Raw genomic sequence first — 20531 nt, 5'->3', positions numbered from 1 at the left:
GTTTCAGGTTTCACTACCAAGAATCAGGTTTTGAATGAGCTTGGCCTCATCTTCTCTCTTGTATTCCAGCATTCCAAGGTATTCCTTGGGTCCTGAGGACAAGTGTACATCATTGGCTGTAGACAGAGGTAAACAATCAGTTAGATACACAAAAACAACTCCCACAGGCTTTATAATGGTTCTGCTCTGACTCCTACCCCATTCTGACTGGTTTGCACTTGAACTATGGCTTTCGGATAAATGAAAACTTTCTTGAATCTTTAAGAATTTCTTCTGGTAGTGATTCTTATCTGTGAGTATACCGGTGAGTATAGTTGCTGCTAAAAAAGGATGAGTTACACTTGAAGGAATCCTGAATGTCTGGCGTATATTCAGCCCAGTGGGGATATGAAAGCGATCCAAGATGTAGCTCCTGCATCCTCAAGATGCTGATGCTACAGATAAGGAAGCGAGATTCATGAAACATTTTGGTGTGCAAAGTACCAAACTGCACGATCCTGAAGGGACTATACTAGTGTCCTATGTGCTATAACAAGTTAACACAAAATTCTGTAACTTAAAATAACACAAATTTTTAATCTTGCAGTTCTGGAGGTCAGAAGACTGAAATGGATCTTATGGGGTTAAATCAAAGTGTCAGATGAGCTGTATTTCTTCCAGAGGCTGTAGGGGAGGATCCGTTTATTGCCTTTTCCAGTTTCTAGAGGCTCCCCCACATTCCTTGGGCTGTGGCCACATTACTCTGACCTCTCCTTCTATAATCATATCCCTTTCTCTCCCTCTGCTTCCATTGTCACATCATCTTTTCTCACTCTGACATTCCTCTTTCTCTCTTGTGATTACATGGGGCCCACCTGGATAATCCAGGATAATCTCCCCACCTCAAGATTCTTAACTTCATCACATCTGCAAAATCCCTTTTGCCACATAAGGTAACATGTTCACAGGCTCCAGGGATTGGGAAGGGGACATCTTTGGGTGGGCCACAGTCTGCCCTCTGGTCCTCAGAGATTCATGTCCATTCTGAGAGGAGGAGATGTGATAACAGAAGCAAAGGTTAGAGAATCAGAAAGATTTAGAAGATACTATGCTGCTGAATTTAAAGATGGAGCAAGGGGCCTACAAGCCAAGGAATGTGGGTGGCCTCTAGAAGCTGGAAAAGGCAAAAAAATGGGTTCTTTCCTAAAGGCTCCAGAAGGAATGCAGCCTGTCATCTTAATTTCAGCATAGTGAAAAGCATTTTGAACTTCTAACCTCCAGAACTATAAAGTAATAAATCTGTGTTCTAATAAGCCACTAATTTTATTGTAATTTATTATAGCAGCCATAAGTAATTAACACGGGGGCCATAAGAATTCATGCAGAGGTGGGTTGGAACTGTTGAAAATGCTTCTTGAAATAGGTAGCACTCCAGTTGGGCCAAGAAAAGTAAGTAGCCTCTGGTGGATGAAAAAGAAGGTAGCGTAGGTAAAGAGTAACAGAACTCACTACTGCATGAGAATTTCTGTTAATTTACTAGCTCTGTTCCTTTGGAGATTGATAAAGGTAGAGAGTGTCAACTGTTTTATTAAGCAACACTGATTATAGTAAAAATGACCTCTGATTGGTAAATTGCATCTAGACCGAGAATAATAAATGAAAGGGAAAGACCTGATAAGGACATCATACTTTGGGTATCTTTGGGTGTGATGACTTGTATCTGGACATGTTTTTTTGCAGGAACCTTGGAAGCTAAAGCCATCTACGCAGCGTTCAAAAGATATTGGCTTCCTGCCAACAACCATGTGACTAGGCTTGGAAGCATATTTTCCAGCTCCAGTTAAGCCTTCAGATGACTGCGTCCCTGTTGACAACTTGACTGCAACTCAGTCAAGAGCCAGAAGAGCCGAGCTAAGCCTCTCCAGGATTCTTGATGCTCAGAAATTGTAACAATAGGCAGTGTTTGTTGTTTTGTGTTGCTAAATTTGGGGTAATTTGTCATATAACAACAGATAATACAGGAAGGGAAGTTGATGCATTCTACTTTAGAGACACTGAGTTGCAGGTGCTAACAGAAAGGCAAAGAAAGTAGTCTTCGAGTCAAAAAGGGACTGAGCCACCAGGAAGGAGGTGAGGAGTAGGAGGTAAGATTTTGGAAGCCCTTATGTAGAGACGGCAGTTTATTCATTTATTCTAACAATGGGGACATGACGAGGGGTTGAGAAAGACAGACATGGTCCCTGCCCTCATGGAACAGACTGACATTTATCATTTAATATTGGTGGGAAATATCTAACTAGGAGAGGAAGTGAATTTCAAAGAAGTTAAATTGAAACTTGTTTACAGTTTCATTTTCTAAAAGAGAGAGCCAATAGAGGAAGAGGTTAAAAGTATTCATTAAAGGGTATCCCATACAATGGCATGAGCATATTTGGTATTATCTGAGGGCTGGTGAGCTACCTGTCTGCCTTGAAGGATCTTTCCATTAGCATATCACTGAGCCCCAAACTCCTCCAGTAGAAAATCATTCCTTTGGGTTTCAAAGACTTTGGGCCATATCAGGAAATAAAAACTTCAATGCACGTTGACCTTAGCTCCAAGTTCAAAAAATAGGAAAGTAGTCTACGGTCGTGCTACCCTGAATAAGCCCAATCCCATCTGATCTCGGAAGCTAAGCAAGGGCGGGCCTGGCTAGATGGGAGACCATCTAGGAAGACCAGGTGCTGTAGGCGTAAAAAATAAAATAAAATAAAATAATAATAAGAGATTATAAGGTTCTTGCAATCTGTGAGGTCAGCCAAGGGTTGCCTCACCTAAAAAAAAAAGGAAAGGAAATGTTATTTTCCTACCTTTTTCTATCGTCTTGGTTAGAGTCTTGACCTGATCTTGTAGTTTTTTAATCAGTCTGTCCTTCATGTCTAACTCTTCTTCAAGATCCTATAGAGATCAAAAATAAAAGCAAAGACATTAGCTTAGAATTATCTAAATTTATTTTTTGGTAATAGCTTTATTGAGCTATAATTCACATACCATCCAATTCACGTACGATTTAAAGTTTACTATACAAACTTAGTGGTTTTTATACGGTGTTGTGCAAGCATCACCATTACCTAATTCCAGAACCATTTGAGCCATTATGCCCTGGTTTCTCATTCTCTTCCAGCCTCTGGCAACCTCTAATCTACTTTTCATCTCTGTATACTTGCTTATTCTGGATATTTAGTATAAACGGAATCATACACTATGTGGCCTTTTGTGTCTGGCTTCTTTCACTTGGCACAACGTTTTCAAGGTTTATCCATATCATACGTAACATGTATTGGTACTTCATTCTTTTGGGGGCTGAAAAATATCCTATTTATAATACCCACATTTACTTTTCCCTTAATAAAGTAATGCCCATTGTAGAAAATTAAAAAATATGAATGTGCAAAATGGGTTCTCTATATGTCAGAAGCTTGAAGCAGAGAAACTTTTCAGAGATTGAAGTCCTGGCTTTGCCTTTCCTTACTGAAAAGGGATGGCCCTGCCTAGGCCAATTTTGGCTTAAGAACTGAGAGAGTTCTGGATGCCTACAAATATTTCCTATAAAGGCATAGAGTGTTTAGCTTCTTCTTGAATTTTAAGGGCTTTGACACAGAAAGGATTCAGGCTTCCCCAATCCAGCAATGTCCACCATGCAGGGTCACTGGAGCCCTGTGCCCTCTGGGGACTCTTGGGGCCAAGGGAAATTGTGCTGTTTCTACTCTGTGACTACTTCTCCCCTTCTACAGTTCTGTGTTCCTGGCTAAACAACTTAAAAACTTTATTTGCCCTTTCAAGGGGGGATGTGGGTATAGTTTCTTCCCTCCAATTAGGGCCCATCCTAATATACATCTAATAATAAAAATGTTACCTATCAACCCATACTCTGGAGGAAACCACTGTATTTCATTTTTTTCTCTTTTCTAATATGGCACATAAATGTTTTATAAAATTAGGATCATGTAAAGTTTTTTTTAGCATTTTATTTTATTTCTAGTTTCAAGTATACAGTACATTGGCTACACATTTATATAGTTTATAAAACGATCCCCCTAATTGGTCTTTCTCTCCTCTGGCTCTCTACCTAGCTAACTGCATTCCCTGTGCTCTGCTCCCCATCCCTGTGACCATCTATCAACTATTAATTTGTACTTCTTTACCTCTACATCCCTTTCTCCCAGCTCCCCAACCACCTCCCCTGTGGCCATCACCAGATTGTCCTCATATTTGTGAGTCTGTTTTCGTTTGTTCTTTTTGTTCCTTAGATTCCACATATAAGTGAAATCATACAGTATTTATCTTTCTCTGACTTATTTCACTCAGCATAATAACCTCTAGGCCCATCCATGTCTTTGCAAATGCTAGGATTTCATTTTTTTTATGGCTAAGTAATAGTCCATTGTATATATGAACCATAACTTCTTTATCCAATCATCTGTTGATGGGCACCTAGGTTGCTTCCATATCTTGGCTATTATAAATAGTGCTGCCATGAACATACGGGTGCATAGATCTTTATGACTTATTGTTTTGGTTTTCTTTGGATAAATACCCAGAAGTGCAATTGCTGGGTCAAAAGGAAGACACATTTTTAATTTTTTGAGGAACCTCTAGACTGTTTTCCATACCAAATTTCAATCCCATCGACAGTGTATGAGGGGGATTATGTGAAGTTTTATATCTGATATTTATCTCTATATTGCAGATACTTTCCCATCGATAATATACCCAAATCATCATTTTAATGGCTAAGCAAGCCACATGATATATAACAATTTAACCTACCTACTCTTATTAGACATTCATTTTGTTTCCTTTTTTTGCTATGATTAATAACACTATTATGAACACTCTGAACAAAAATCTTTGTCCACATACCTGATTACATACTAGGGACAGAATCTTAAGAGGTTGAATTACTAAATCAAGGAAATGCACTAATGTGAATTGGATATTTGCCTCCAAATCACCCCTGAGAAACTTTACACCAATTTATATTCCCAGAAACCACATACTACAGTGCTCACTTCAAGATGATCTCACCAGCACCGTAAAATCTCTACCATTTGAGAGGCAAAAATAATATTTAGTTTTAATTTTGAATGTCTGATAGATAGTGGGATAATCACTAAGTTTTTTTTAAATTACTTTTTTAAATAAGGATTTTCTTTGACTCTAAGGATTATTAGTGGGTTAGAGTTCTCTCAAAATTCATGTCCACTTAGGACCCCAGAATGTGACCTTATTTGGAAATAGGATCTTTGAAATTATAATAATTAAGCTAAGGACCAAAATGAGATCACATTGGATTAGGGTGGGTCCTAAATCCAATGAGACTGCCCTTATAACAGATAGTTTAGGACACACAAACAGAAGGGAGGCCACACAATGGTATAGGAAGAGATCAAAGTTATGCTGTCGCCAACCAAGGAATTCTAGGAGCCACCAGAAGTTGGAAGAGGCAAGGAAAGCTTCTACCCTAGAGACTTTGGAGGAGTGTGGCTCTACCAGCATCTTGAATTTGGACTTCTGGCCTCTATAACTGTGAGAGAACAAACTTCTGTTGTTTTATATCACCCAATTTGTGGTAATTTGTTATAGTAGCTCTATAAAACTAATACGGTTAAGTCTCATTTGTGCATAAAGTCCACCACCTAATAATATATAGGAATTATATTCTTTTCATGAAGTCCACCACCTAATAATATATAGGAATTATATTCATTTGTAACACTGAGGCTGCTCATTGGTTTGGAATAGTTTGTTGGAATGAGCATGTAGATATAACAGTTCCTTAGCTCAGTGCACTATAGAAGCATCAGGGCTGGCCTGTCCCTGCCTGAAAACAGAGCTGCACACATGGGGGTCTTCTACAGAGGGGCAGTGAGTGGGGCTTCACTGTTCCTGGAGCGTCAGAAACAAACACAAATACCACACAATTCAGATACTGACATACCCAGAGCCACACGCTTGCTTTTAGGGAATGTTAGTTCACATGGACAATGGACAAGACGTGCGACATACACATGACCCACTCACATACCCTCTCCCTTACCATTGTCCCCAACTGAGACCCCAGGGACACACATGCAGGCACAGCTTTAGAAGGCAAGCCAACCTCTCACACACGTTCAACGGACAGTTGCTTATTTGGTGTGATCTGAGGAGTCTGTTTTCTGAGGAATGTATTCCCTTGAAAAAGATGGCCATCGTCTAGGTGCCCTTGACGGGAAATCTGTTACTAGTAAATGTTAAACTCTCTTAATTCCTCTTTTTAGATATGATTATCTTGAAAGTTAAATCCTGACACTGTAAGATGTAATTTTACCTTATCATGGTAAAATTTAATATTTAAAAATTTTCTGTCTTATGAACAAAAAAATAGGGGGCCCTGACAGTGGGGAGCAGGGCCTGTGGGCTTGTCCAGGCTGTCCGGTGCCCTGGTGAGCCTGCCAAGCCAGAAAGGGGCCTCAGAATGCCCAAAGTGCCCCCTCTGCTACTTCACTGCTTCTCAGTCTTGTGGATTTCACATCAATACAATTTCAAAAAAATTGCTAGAGACTAACATAATACTGCCGAATTTCTTTTTTTTTTTTTGTTAACAGATATTATCTGTCAATTTTTTTCAATTATAGTTGACATTTAATATTATTTAATATTATTTTCAAGTATAGCATAGTGGTTAGACATTGATATAATTTACAAAGGGATCCCCCTGATTAGTCTAGTACCCACTTGGCACTATACAAAGTATGTTGCCAAATTTTATTTTGACAAGGGCATTTATAATTTGATGAAGATTTTAATAATTTAAAAAGTCTGTCATCTACTACCATCATCATTTCACAGGACAACATTTTGACTCTAAAATTTGTAAGAAAGACATAAGCCCAGAATAAAGCATGGCATCATCATTTCAGATGGGTGCCACTCACGGAGCAGTGTGAGCACTGAACCGACTCATCTCTCCTCTCTGCCCCCACTTTACTTTATCAGGTACTTTCTTAGTGTGGTCCCTTAAGTCCCGAGGATCCCCTGTTGTGGGCTCAACCTCAGAGACCACCTGTTTTCTGAGATAAGGAAACAGACTGTTCCGACAGGAGGCAGCTTTTGGTCTACAGCTGTTCACTGTATGCTTTAGGTGGCATTGTTCCCCCCTCCGTGACACCTGCACACAGGCAGCCATTTATCCAGGAGTTAGAAAACTTCTTACCCTATTTTCCATAGTGAGACGAGATGCTTCCTGCCGGACCCTGCTCTCAACTTCACTTTCTGTTTCGAATTGTTTCTTCGAGTGCTCACTAGCCTCCTGCATTTCTTGAATTTTATCCATCAGCTTCTCTTTCTCTTTGGTGTGTATTTCATTTTGCACTTCTGTGGTCCTTCTGTGGAAATGGAGAAAGGAAATTTTGGTATCAATTTGTCATGGAGAAGTCACTCACTGTCAAAATAAGCACTGAAATCTCCAAAGATGGAAAAACACTTTGGCCAATTTATGTATAAAGTAAACAGTACCTGAATAGGGGAGTCCTTGAAGGGGGCAGAAAGAAACTAGGGTTAGTTGGGGTATAAAAATGTGCATGAACTGGCCCAGTCTCTTTAACCTGGTAAGAGATTCTCACCCCTAACCCACCTATACCACTCGACTGTTCCCAGGGGACACCCACACCCACTCACACTCTTATGACCAAAAGCCTAATGATTATTTCCTTGTAAACAGCCTGGGGACCAGACACTCAAAAAGCCTAGAATCAGAGAAAAGAGAAGAGAGAGCTCATCAAAAGAGTTCCAAAATAGTCATGGGGATGTGAAGCACAGCATAGGGAATATAGTCAATAATATTGTAATCACTATGTATGGTGTCAGGTGGGTACTAGTCCTATCGGGGGGAGATCACTTTCTAAGGTATATAAATGTCTAAGCACTATGTTGTACACCTGAAACTAATATAATATTGTATGTCAACAGTAAAGGAAAATAAATTAATTTTTTAAGAAGTTATGAAATCATGTCTCATCACTTTTCTACTTTTTTGGGCCCTCATTTCATCTCAATCCTACCAGTGAAGTCACATGACTAAAAAATGCTTCTCTGGGATGTAGTGGGTTTGTTTACTGTTCTTAAAATTAAGTATCTCAACAAGCTGGCAATAAAACACAACATTTTTCTCATAAAGCTCTACCAGGGTACCAGGCTCTCTGCTGGTCAATATGTAAATGTGGGGAGATAATCAATGAAGGTTCTCTATCAACATGGATTTTAAGCCTAATCCTAAATGATCTGCTAAGAGAAAATCTGTTCTCACACAATCTTTTTTAATCAGTTTTTTTAAGAGATAATCCATGTGCACGTGGTATAACATTCTAAGGGTTTAAAAGGGTATGCAGTGAAAAGTAAGTCTCCTCCCCTCCCCTGTGTACTAGCCATCCAGCCACCCTCCCTGGAGCCAACATATTTTGTTTGTTTTGTTTCTTGTACATTCTCCCACACAGGGGAGGGGTGTGTGTGTGTGTGTGCGTGTGTGTGTGTGTGTGTGTGTGTGTGTGTGTGTGTGTTCACGTATTTCTTTTCTGCACATCTGAATGCTATTATACACCTTAATTAGCATGTTGCTTTTTAAGCTTGATAACGTATCGGTATCTCTCACAGTTTCAGAAAAGAAAAGCATGACATGAACATGAACTTGAGGTAACACATGTTAATACTTACTCTCTTTGCATTTCTTCCTCCTCTTGATTACGATTCAACTGATTAGACAATTCTTCTAATTTTCCTATAGTGAGAATAACTGTCAGTAATCTGGGAGCCATATCACTATATTCTGATTTGGGCTTGGTCCTTTTAGAGTTATCAGAAGTCCTAAGCTGTATCCAGCCAGAGTTTAGGTTTTGTTTGGTCTGAACAATGTTTAAATTTTTTAAAGCTATTATTTAAAACTTGTGATATTTTATAGCAAAATCTGGATTCTTGGCTTTTCTTTAAAAATAGGAATATCAAGCAACACTGGGGCCTTCATTCCTACAGGGTAATTATCAACAGGGCTTGGAGGCAGCCACCCTCCTTAAATGCTCATGCACCTTACCATACCCTCTACCCAGTCCAGTTCTCATGTTTATGTCACCTGTCTAGCCCCACAGAAAATCAGAGTTTGAGACCCCTGGGTACGATGACCTTCTTTTGTCATTCCTGGATATAGGAAACTGGTTTCTAGGAGCAGGTTCACAAGAGTTCCAGTTACCTTTCATGTTTTCAGTTTGTTCATTCAGGCGGATTTCAAGATCTTGCTTCTGTTTCTCCAGTTCTGAAATTTGCTGTTTAAAGTCTGGGATCATCTTTACAGAATAATTAGAAATATTAGAATATAAAATACTTTCATCTAGGAACTTTAAATCTCAGAGCTCGGAAGTAAACTAAACTGTGTAGGTGTTTAACTCCATGGAACAAATGTCTAGTTATCTGTGTAAGAGGGACAGCCAAGACTTTAGACTGGATCGGTGTTATGATTTTTTACCTTAAGACCTATATGGTCACAAGAAATACCAGCATGCTCAGAGGGAGCAGTTCTCACACTGCTGCAACCCCCACATCGCCGAGGTCTCCTGGAGAGTAAGGAAGTGTAGTGCCTGGGTGGGTGTATGGGAATTCTATGCTGAGTTGAGGGAGAGATGATATAAAGAAATGGAAGCCAGTCTCTTTGGTCCAGATCCAGAGACATTATCTCCTCATCTAGAAACAGGAAAATCATCTCAGAGGGGTCCCACTGCACCCTTTGAATTCCAGGCTGTGCTTTGTTAGGGCAGGTCTGGAATCATCTAGTATGTTTCATAATCCTTTGTCCCTGTTTACCTGTATAGTTCTTTAAATGTCCATCATCTCCATTCTCAGGCAGGTAAAAACAGTTTTTTCTGTTGTCCTAAGTGTTTATAAAAACGCGTGTGCCTCTGAAGTTCAAATGAATACTTGTTTGATTGTGCGATCAAATCTCACTGATGCATAATCCTCATTAACATTTCCCCCAAGGAAGAAACAAAAGTGTGAAAGTCCTTGACTACTGCTCCTCATGTCCACTGTGTCTAGGGTCACAGATTCTCATCTGTTGACACAGCCCTGAGATTTCCTAATACTCCCAGGTTATGCGGAGAGGAAGAAGGCAGTAAAGGAGCTGAAAAAGGGCAGCCGATGAGGCAGGATGAAAACTTAGGAGAGCATGGTGTCCTGGAGCCACCAGAACAATACGGAGGGAGAGGGTGTGATTAATTGAACATCATCGAACTTTGCTGAGACACTAAGATGGGGGTGAAAAGGAACCCTTTGTGCTCAGTCTTTTGTAAGCAGATTCCGTTAGTGGGGACACGTGACAGACGTGGATGGCTACAGAGTAAGTGGGAGGTGAGTGGAGAAATCGCGGTTGGATGGCTACTGAGAAGTCTGGCCAACTCCCCCAAAGAAATGGAGTGGTGGCTGCAAGGGATTTGAGGCCAAGAAAGGGATGTTTTGAGTGAGGAGATTCCTAAAGCATTTCTCCATGCCAGTAGGAATGAGTTAGAAGAAAGGATGGGACATAGGCAGTGGAAAAGACTAAGCATCACGGAGGAGGGACATCTTTGAAAAGGTGAGATGAGGAACATGAGTGGAGGTTCTGACCTGATCGCATGTCCCCCTCTTCAGAGTTACCCTTTACCTTAATATTTTTTCGAGGGGTTAGGGCTAGATTTAGATACACCCCACACCCCCCAAACACACTCTCAAAACAAAGTGCTCTCCAGCCTGGGGTAATTTTATAGTTTCTCTTCAGACTCAGTTATTTCACTCCTAGAAAATATAATTTTGACACAACCATTCACTACCAAGAGCCTGAATTTTATTCCACAAATGAATAACACCTCTAGAATAATGGCCATAACCAGGGCCCCATGGCTGAAACCATACCATATTTTCTGATGTTAGCCGAGTAACTTCATGACGAATACTTTCATTGATGTCATTCTCTTCTCTAAATAATTTCTGCAGGTGGTTGATTTCTTGACTTAGATGAGCCACTTTGAAGTTCAAAGCTTCGATATCCTTTTCATAGCAATCCTTCTGGGACTGGAAGTGGCTCTCCAAAACGCTGTGAAAAGAGGAGTCAAGAAATTAACCACATGATCTTTACTCTGCTGTGCTGATGACTGTGAGCATATACATGTATAGGAGTTACGAAAACCACAATTTGAGCCATGCCCTAAATACAGAAAGTTTACTTATGTGCACAAATTAGGAACATGGAATTATAGAATCCTTCTAGCTAGTTAGGAGGTATCGGGTGGCATTAACATTCAGTTAATAATAAAAAATTATATTTTATGCATTATTAAAATCATATTTTTACTCCAATAGTTTAAAAATATGTTCTATATGATGCAACAGTGGTAAAGATACATGTCATTATACATTTCTCAAAATCCATAGAATGTTTCATATTGAGAGAACCCTAATGTAAACTATGAACTCTGGGTGATAATGATGTGTCAATGTAGGTTTATCAATTTTAACAAATGTATGCTCTGGTGGGAGATGTTGATAATGGCTATGCATATGTGGGGGTAGGAGGTATATGAGAAATCTCTGTACTCATGCACAGTTTTCTGTGAACCTAAAACTGTGATAAAAGTTTATTAATGTAAAAAAATGCAGCAAACTCCTACTTAAACATATCTATATATCTATTGCAACACTAACTTATTTGGTATAATCAGTTTTCACTGCATAGGTTATGGGTTTTATTACTCAGCAAGGTAGCTCATAGAGATTGTTCCTCATTATTAAACTAATTACTTTAATCCTTGAAGAAATATTTCCAGTGATTATTAGATCATTCTTCTGTAATAACATGTACTTTCTCTATCAAATCTATGTAAGATAAACATTTGGCTTTCCAATAGTCTATTATCTCTGAAAAATCAAAAAGAACCCTGAGAGGACTTTCTCACCGTGTTGCTTTCTTTAGTCCTTCATAAGCAAACCAAAGTTCTCCATCCTCATTTAAATGTTCCAAATCTTCCACAGAGAGCCTAGAAAATAAAATAAGGAGGATAAAAAAAAATATATTATCTCTCTCATGTGTTACATAGTTCTAAATGTTTGATAACGCAAAAATGATTACCTGTTTCTTACATCTTCAATATCATAGCTTTCAAGAAGTTGTTTGGTGATCTCTGACATCTTTTCTGAGAGGAAAAGGCAGAGCATGTATAAATTATGTTTCTGTATGATTTTTCTCCTCCTCTCTTTTAGGGCCCAGTTTTCCAACTTCGCAGAGGCTTCAGCTAATGATCCCATCAGTTAACTAACTTACCAGTTATTCAAACAACCAATTATCCAACCAACCAACCAATCTACCAGCTATGAAGCCAAGCAGCTATTGAAACTATCACATATCCAACCAACCTCATACCAGTTGGTGGACACATTTCCTTAGCAGTGACACTTGTGATGTATTCAGTTTGCATCTCATGGGCTCAGTGACTCATTTTTGTTACCTCTCATTTCCCGTTTTTGTGACTGCACATGTTTTTCCACGTCTATCTTCTGTGCCTGAAGTAGTTCTATCTCCTTTTCAAACTCAGAGATTGTCTGAATCACAGCGATGATCGTATCAGGTGAAGAAAAAAAATAGCTATTATGATTTATGTCAAAGGGAATATTCTTACAGTATTGTGTATCTATACAAAGCATCCTCACTGCAGTCCCTTAGTTAAAATTTTGTTAAACCATAACTCCCCATACAATGTGGCCTTGAAACATGTTTAACTGCTCAAAATATTGTTACTTATTCCCAGATCTACTCAGTTGTATCAATTGAATTAGTTTCCCTACTTAAAAGGAAACAATAACCACTTACTATAAGCTTGGGTGAGATAAGGAGGAAGGGGGGCCAAGAGAAGTAAAATCAAAGGGGCTAAATTCTCTTTCACTGTATGGTGAAATATTGGATGCAAGGATGTAGGCAACTGTGTGTTTGGGCTCCAGCTAAGTTTAGAAGTGGCACAATGGCAGAGCCAGGGTGCACCCAGGCAGTGAAGGGCTGGCCCTGGGGGCATGATCAGGGTCTACTGAGGGGCAGCTCTGGTTGTAGGGAAGAGACTGTATTTTGCCTTTATTCACCTTGTAAGTTCAGCTTGAGTGAGAATCTCAGGTTTATGTTTTGTTTTTTTTAATTCCCACCTTCCATCCCTGACCTACGGATGTTACCATCTCTCCTTAAGAAATGGATCTCTGAAGGTGGGGCGTCTCCTCCCACATGCTCGCGGCGCACACCCGGGGCCTGGTGCATCCGGGGTATGGGCCATGGCTCTGCTAGGGCTCGAACCCAGGACCTTCTGAGTGCAAAGCAGAAATGCTAACCACTACTCTATGGAAACACCCCAGGTTTGTGTTTTTGTAGCTATGAGAGACATGCAAAGAAGAATAACCTCTCCTTGGTATTTTCTGTTAGTCCAAGTGTTTAATGGTACAGCTCTTGTATCTAAAGGGGGTGAGACAGGAGATCGAAGAGACATTTACTGATCACTACATATACAACCTCATCCTTACAACATATGGTGAGCAGAGTGATCTTTTATAGATTAGAAAACTGAAGCTGCATAAAGAGTAAATGGCATGTTCAGGGTCACACAGCAAGCTGACAGGGGCCCCAGGACCATCCAATCAAAAGCCCTAATCTTTGTCATGTTTCAGTAGATGTCTCAAGTCATATGTGTATTTACTTAGAGATGGATTATAACAGGTATAACATGATGATTATGGGTTATTTTCTTTGAAAATCAGATTACTCTTAATGTACCACATTGGAGAGTTCGGACTGAAGTTTTAGTTACCAAAGAGGAAGTAAGTGACAAATATTGCTGCCCCACTCCACGTGCAGGCATGTGATTTCCCAAGATATAGACTGCAGCCAGGTGACATGACTGCCACAGATTGACATCAGTCTTATGTCACTGCTAAGAATAAAGCAGTCGTAGGAATATGTGGTCCTTCCTGATCCCACTGTCCAACCTCTTACTTCTAAGCAATAGGAAAACAGGGCCTGGCGAACATGGACAGCTCTGCTCTGAAGTGCAGAGGTGACCCAGATGTGATTCTTAATGCTCTTTTAAGCCACACATAGCTAATCCATAACAATTACAGAAAATAACTGCATAATCTTAATACTACTAACATATGTGTCACATATTTAGTGGAAGTTGAAAAGCTTTCCAATCTTACACTGAAATGTCTTGCATTTAAGAACAAAGGGACACACAGTTTTGTGTTTTCCAGGAAAGAGTACAGTTAAGCTCTGATTGTCCAAGTACAGATCATTGCTTCTGTAGGATTTTCTGAGAGTAGTTTAAAATGTACGATTCTGATAATAAGGTAATTGAATTTTAATATAGGTATTTATAGGTATATAACAGGATGATGGATTGTATATTAAGAGTTCATGTCAATTTATAATTTAATTTGGACATATCCTCTAAGTCAACATATTTGAGTATCTTTGTGTAAATGTAATTTCTAAAAAATTAGAAAGCTGACCCTTCAAATATAAAAAACAATTACTGCTAAGTCAAAGTCAAAGGCGGTTTGGGGTTTCTACTTGTAAAAACTGATGTTACCAGGGCCCTTTCTTTTGCCTTTGGCCTTCATACGGATGCTTTTAGCCGTCTGATTCTGTGGGAATGTGAAACTGCCCCCTGTGCAGGTAAACTCACTCAGCCAGAGGGCTTGTTTAAAACTGAGAAGCAGCTTCTACCTTTGCCTGCTTGGTCAGCCGGGCCACTTCCCCCTTTAAGCCATCAGAGGTGACACGCTCTTCCTCCACTTGATGCTGCAGTTGCATTTTCTCATCCTTGAGAGCTTTAATTTCTTCTTTCAAAGACCAGATCTGCTTCTCATAGTCTTGTGTTTTTAGTTCAAAACTTTTTTCAAGAAGTCTAGCCAGCAAAAGGAAAAAATAATTACCTTAGAATTGTCTCTAAAGTCTTTCCCTGAATTAGAACAATACATCATTTTGAAAATGAGAGGAGACTTGGAAAGGGGGAGACAAGTTAATTAGGATCTATTGTGACAGTTCCAATAGACAATGGCCTTATTTTTAGCTATGTTCCTGTCCCCTTAGGTTAAGGAAGCTTCTTATACCTTCTGATCTGAGTAGGATAGCTCTATAATTGTCACTCAAATGAAACACAGGAGGCTGAACTTAAAGACTCAGTGGCGGTTGGGGTACTGTATTCTCAAAGCTCCATTAGTTCCATGTGGCCCTGAGGAAGGGCCACTTCCCTCAGCAAAGACATTGGCATGTTCTGCCAAGTCCTGGCACCTGCCAAGTTCCAAAGCCCTCGAGGGGTTTGGTTTGACTTGGTCCTAAACTAGTTAATGCAGCCATTTAATATGTCAAAGGGTTCGGCCCTTCAAACATTCTAGAATAAATGGCAGTAAGTCCAGTGCTCCAAAGCCCACGAAAACTCAATTCCTAGTGAGACAGTTACTCAATTAAATATGGGATGACTGACCAAGAAAATAAATGAAGAAAGATACATGACCTAGACCAGCCCAACACAGCCTACAGGGAACCAGTCAGAATTGAAACAGTCCTAGGGGCTCTACAAGTTTATTAATCATCATTCTACTTGCTAGGCTGACAACTCAATTCATTTTATGACTTATTATGACTTATTTATAGCACAAAGGAAAAAACCCTAAAAGAGTCCTATTCCCAATAGGTTTTTGTTTCATTTCCTTTTATAGATATTAATAAACTTTTAAATTTTGTTTTCAAGTTTTAAAAAACCTGCAGTGCTCCTAAGAGTCCAGTGAAATACATCTGTAGAAGTAGACTGCAACCAAAAGTCTCATGTAAAAAGAATCATAGATTTGCAGCTTAAACTGGTTGGGTGTGCGCCCACATAATGTGGGTGTCTTTGTGCCTCGAGGGTTGTGACAGGGGCCAAGACTTCCCCCCATCAGCTGACCAGGCACCAGACCAAGCTACACGTGAGTGCTGATGAGGACTGCAAAGAGCTCAAAGTAACCTTGCTCTTCAGGCCCGCTGCTTGAAATGATTGTGCTCCCAGTGGCCCTAGTATGCAGTGAGATGACAAGAACCGAGTTCCTCTCCTAGAGTTCAGAATTCATTGAAAAATAGATTTTTCAAGGTAAAGAGCCAAATATTCCTATTTTAAAACTGATGTAGGACCGGAAACACTTCATTTCTCAATGCTTAGGGGCCTTCAGTGACACTCCTTCCTCTAACTTTTTGCCATCTTGCCTCCTCACCCAGACTCAGCCTCTCCTGATAACTAACTGCATGGGGAAGTTGTAAATCCTACCACCCCAGGCAGCCCTGAGCTTACTGGCCCGCGATAGGGACATGCCAAGAATGTTCCCTTTCTCTCTGCCATGCTGCCACGCTTCCCTACTTTGAGATCTAAAACCTCTGAGTTGACTCAAGTGAATGGAGTGCAGACTGCAGGTTAGCAAAAGGTTTGATATTGACATAGGAAAAGTGTGGCTGGTTCAGTTCAAGGTCATGGGGAGCTGTCTTAATTTTTGTGAGGTGGGTTCCAACCCTTGTTATCTGGGGCAAGAATCAAGTAACAGATACACCAAGTGGGGCAAAGGGGAGGGGTTTATTCTCTAGGCAAAAATCTTTCTTCTTGGACTTGATGGAAGTTAAAAGGGGGTGGCAGTCTCTTTTTACTGTCTTAGCGATAAAGAGAAAGCAAGAAATTCCCAGTAGTCCACTGTCCACAACTGCAAACCTGTGCAGTGTCTGAAACTCTGTGGGACTTAGCTCCCAAATCTCAAAGTCTTTCACTTTCTAAAATTATTCACACCCCATTCTCCTGTATCTGTGATCTGCTATCTGTAAGCTGAGAAGCAAAATATAAAAGAGCAGAGAGAGAGAAAGCAGTAGCTGTAAGGTAAACTAGATTTCATACATTCTTTGCCGTTCTTCTTTTTGTACATCGTCAAAGAGCTGCTTGGTAAGGTCATCCATTTTTCCTGAGAAAAGAGAAAGCTCTTTGAAATATGTCTGCAAACCAAGGCCTTGATGGAGTCACATCATGTTTAAAAAGTGAGAAGGCAAGAACAATTATGGGGCATTCATTATTAATAGGACTTAAGATGACAGTGTGACTGTTACTTCTATAAATGAGAGAAGTGGACAAGGGGGGGTTCAAAATAATAATTCTCACAAAATAATAATTCTCACAAATTTTTCATGTTGGGATCTATCAATAGTTTCATTTATAGCACTTTTACTGGTCTGAATGTCACTTGTTTGATTAAAATAGGCATATTGGCTTTGAGATAATAAATATTATTATTAAAAGCAAACAGAAATGGTAAATTTGTGATAGGGCTTCCCAATGTTGGCACTATTGACACTTTAAGCTGGGTAATTCTTTAATGTGGAGAGGGGACTGTCCTGTGCACAGTAGGGTGCTGAGCAGCATCCCTGGCTTCTACCCACTAGAAGTCAGTAGCACCTCTGTTCCAGCTGTGACAAATAAATTGTCTCCAGGCATTGCCCTAAGGGTACAGAGGTGAACAAAAGTGCCTCGGTTGATTGAGAACCATTCATTCATGATAATCAAGAAAATAATAAAGTATCTGACTTTATCTGGGGAAGATGAAGTGTAAAAAAGATGCTGTTGCATTTGAATATAAGAGCTCTAACATAAAGTACAGGTTAAAGGGGCATTGGACAACTAGGAAACAGTCACTGGGTTCTGGACATCCTCTGGCTGTGGCAGCCCCACGTTCCCACCATGTCCACATACAACAGGTGCCCTTCAAAACAAGAGCAGGGTCTATGGCCATGCTACCCTGAATAAGCCCGATCCCGTCTGATCTCAGAAGCTAAGCAGGGTCGGGCCTGGTTAGTACTTGGATGGGAGACCACCTAGGAAGACCAGGTGCTGTAGGTATAAAAAAAATAAATAAATAAAAATTATAAATAAACAAATAAAATTCTCATTTAAAGAACAAAACAAAACAAGAGCAGGATGACAGATGCAGCCCATCAAAACCTGATGTCCCTATTTATATTTGGCTGACACCTAATTCTTGAATTGTGTCTCATTCCTGAGTCCTGCCCCAGAGGGGAGCCCAGGAGTAAGGTGACAATAGCCATCCTCCAAATTACTTGGTTAAAAAAAAGTCAATAGTTTAATAGTTTATCTAATGCACTGTCACATGACCCTGAAGCAAAATGATTGTTTTAGAATGTCATGATCCAGCAAGAAAATATGAGGGAAGATGCTTAAACTTTAATTTAGAAGCCAGTATATTTGATTTAATTTCAGTTTCCAATTTACTCACAGAACTGGCTTCAGTTCTAGTGCTCGCCATCTTGGGCCATTTGCCAAGGGCCTAAAGAGGCTGTTCAAATGTGACTTTCTTCCCAAGAGCAATGGGATGCAGTCCAAGCTGGAATCTCAAAAAGGGGAAACGACTCTGATGACATCCCTTCGTCATAGGTCACAGGGTAAGCAAAGACTTACAAAACATTGTTTGCCACAGGTAGGGAAACTCTCAGGATGAGCAGTTTATAAACACTGGGTTTGAAAGTTTTCATGCACTTTTTAGAAGAAAGTATATAATTATCCACCCAAACATATCAATGAAGTTAACTATGTGATTTTCAGAACACACTTGTGGGAATTTAAATTTTCTTGTGAGAAATTCCACTTAAAGTTAGAAAAAAGAACTAATACCCAAGAGGAATGTATTATAATGGAAAAAAGTGGCAGTGGGTAAGTCCTTCCCTAATTCGGTTTTAGGTTTACTCACAAACCCCTGACCTCCCTCTGTGCCATCAACACCCACATCATCACAAGGTGGAAGGCACAGATTCATCATAGAATCTGGAACAGGAGGGCGCGCCCAATCCTGGGCATCCTCTGAATGGCCTTGTCTGCTCTGCTGGCCAGGACTCAGGATGTTTACTTCCTCCTACTGACATGTGCTTCTCCTGCACTCTGACCTGAACCCCCAGGGCTCCTGCGCTCCTCTGGTTCCTGGTGTATCCAGCCCCTGCTGGGCCTGTGTTAGATCCCCAGGTCAGAACCCTTGAGCCCCATGCTCCACATCAGATCCTAAGGAAACTATCCCTGGACAAGACAAATAACCGAGTGTGCTGATTTAAACTATCTGGTGGGAAACCACCAGTAGCATGTTCCTGTTGAGATTTAGCAAGTGCTTGGAACTAGAATTTGAGCTGGAAAGCTATGAGCGGACAGAGCCAGGCTCTGGGTGGCTGCTCCACACCCCTGACAAAAAGTGATACCACCACTAACTCCAAGGGCCTGTGGATGATGCAGCTCGAGGGCTGAGCTGGGCCCTCCGTATAGGGCCAGGGCAGTGGCAGAGGATGTGCATATCACTCAGACCAAGTAACTTGGACAGATCTGAAATCTGACTGAAAATTCTTGGCAAGCAAGAAATGTTACTTCGACATCACCTTGTGCATCAGGATACCACAAAGTTTAAAAAAAAAATACAGATGTCTTTTACTTTGTGAGTTATATAGATGTCTAATCACTATGTTGTACACCTGAAACTAATGTAATATTGTATGCCAACTGTAACTGAAAAATAAAAATATTGTTTAAAAAAATACTGATGTCTGGACCACTACTGCCACCACTACCCACAGGTGCACCCATGCACACACAGACACACATCCTCTCATCTCCTGATGGGAAAGTTCCAGGCTTACAGCCCAATCATCTGTACTCTGCGAATGGCCTAGGAGGGTCTGAGACAGGGATTGCTGTGCTGTTTGACAAAAGATGGAAATAAAAACAGATGAATCTATAGGGTAAAGTTACCGTCATTTAAATATAATTATCTGTGGAGCAAAAATTTTCTTGTTACACTAAGTATATACCAGAGATTCTGATTTTGCCTAACTCAATTCTCACCCAATCATTATTTCTGGAACAACTGGACAAGTGAACTCATGGATACACGGGTCAGGCCACCTTGGGCTTTACCTTTCAGCTCCTCAGTTTGCTCTTGAAGCTTCTGCTGTATTTGCTCTTTTTGTTGTTCCAGTTCTGAATTATGCTTCTGAAGCTTTGCCAATTTCTAGAAAAGGGAAGGAAAAAAAAAACTTTCTTGAAAACCTCATTTCAAGTTTTGTCACCATTCCCTTTCTTGGTGAAAAGCTGTATATTTTTAAATTAGTATATATATACATACACCCACACCCGCCCACCCACGCACACATTTTTTTGGTCTCAGATCCTGTCCTTGGATAGCAGCCAGCACCAGCCTACTGCAAGACATGACATTTACTTTCACATGCAAGGGTTCCATGTGATTTCATCAAGCAGACACTACTAGTTCCTAACCTGGCCTACCAATGGCTGAAATCAAGGAGAAAGAACCAAACCAAGTTCTCCTCAAAATCAAAGAAACTCCTCTATCCTTCTCTTGAGCTTCTTGACAGCCAGGGCATTTAATATTAAATATGATATAAATTATTTATGATATGA

At 40.2% G+C, this 20531-nt stretch overlaps 1 protein-coding gene and 1 non-coding gene across 3 annotated transcripts in view; one reads left to right on the top strand and one right to left on the bottom strand.

The window, feature by feature from the left end:
- The window catches only part of MYO5C (myosin VC), an 84424-nt gene that overhangs the window by 14663 nt on the left and 49230 nt on the right, over positions 1 to 20531 (bottom strand). For both annotated transcript variants that reach the window (XM_039889022.1, XM_039889023.1), the window contains exons 23-34: positions 20028 to 20121; positions 16965 to 17028; positions 14777 to 14957; positions 12522 to 12615; positions 12146 to 12209; positions 11973 to 12053; positions 10933 to 11113; positions 9242 to 9335; positions 8713 to 8776; positions 7217 to 7388; positions 2829 to 2916; positions 18 to 116 (exon numbers count right to left, since the gene is read on the bottom strand). In XM_039889022.1, the coding sequence (XP_039744956.1) occupies positions 18 to 116; positions 2829 to 2916; positions 7217 to 7388; positions 8713 to 8776; positions 9242 to 9335; positions 10933 to 11113; positions 11973 to 12053; positions 12146 to 12209; positions 12522 to 12615; positions 14777 to 14957; positions 16965 to 17028; positions 20028 to 20121 (1276 nt within the window). The remainder of the gene's footprint in view (positions 1 to 17; positions 117 to 2828; positions 2917 to 7216; positions 7389 to 8712; positions 8777 to 9241; positions 9336 to 10932; positions 11114 to 11972; positions 12054 to 12145; positions 12210 to 12521; positions 12616 to 14776; positions 14958 to 16964; positions 17029 to 20027; positions 20122 to 20531) is intronic.
- LOC120581089 (5S ribosomal RNA) lies at positions 17839 to 17957 on the top strand. The gene has a single exon (XR_005647147.1). It is a non-coding gene; the product is annotated as a 5S ribosomal RNA (ribosomal RNA).

Source organism: Pteropus medius, unplaced genomic scaffold (assembly GCF_902729225.1).
Source record: "Pteropus medius unplaced genomic scaffold, Ma_sr-lr_union100, whole genome shotgun sequence".
NCBI classification, from domain to species: Eukaryota; Metazoa; Chordata; class Mammalia; order Chiroptera; family Pteropodidae; genus Pteropus; species Pteropus medius.
The sequence above is the reverse complement of the archived record's forward strand: the minus strand, read 5'-3'. Positions and strand labels throughout refer to the sequence as shown.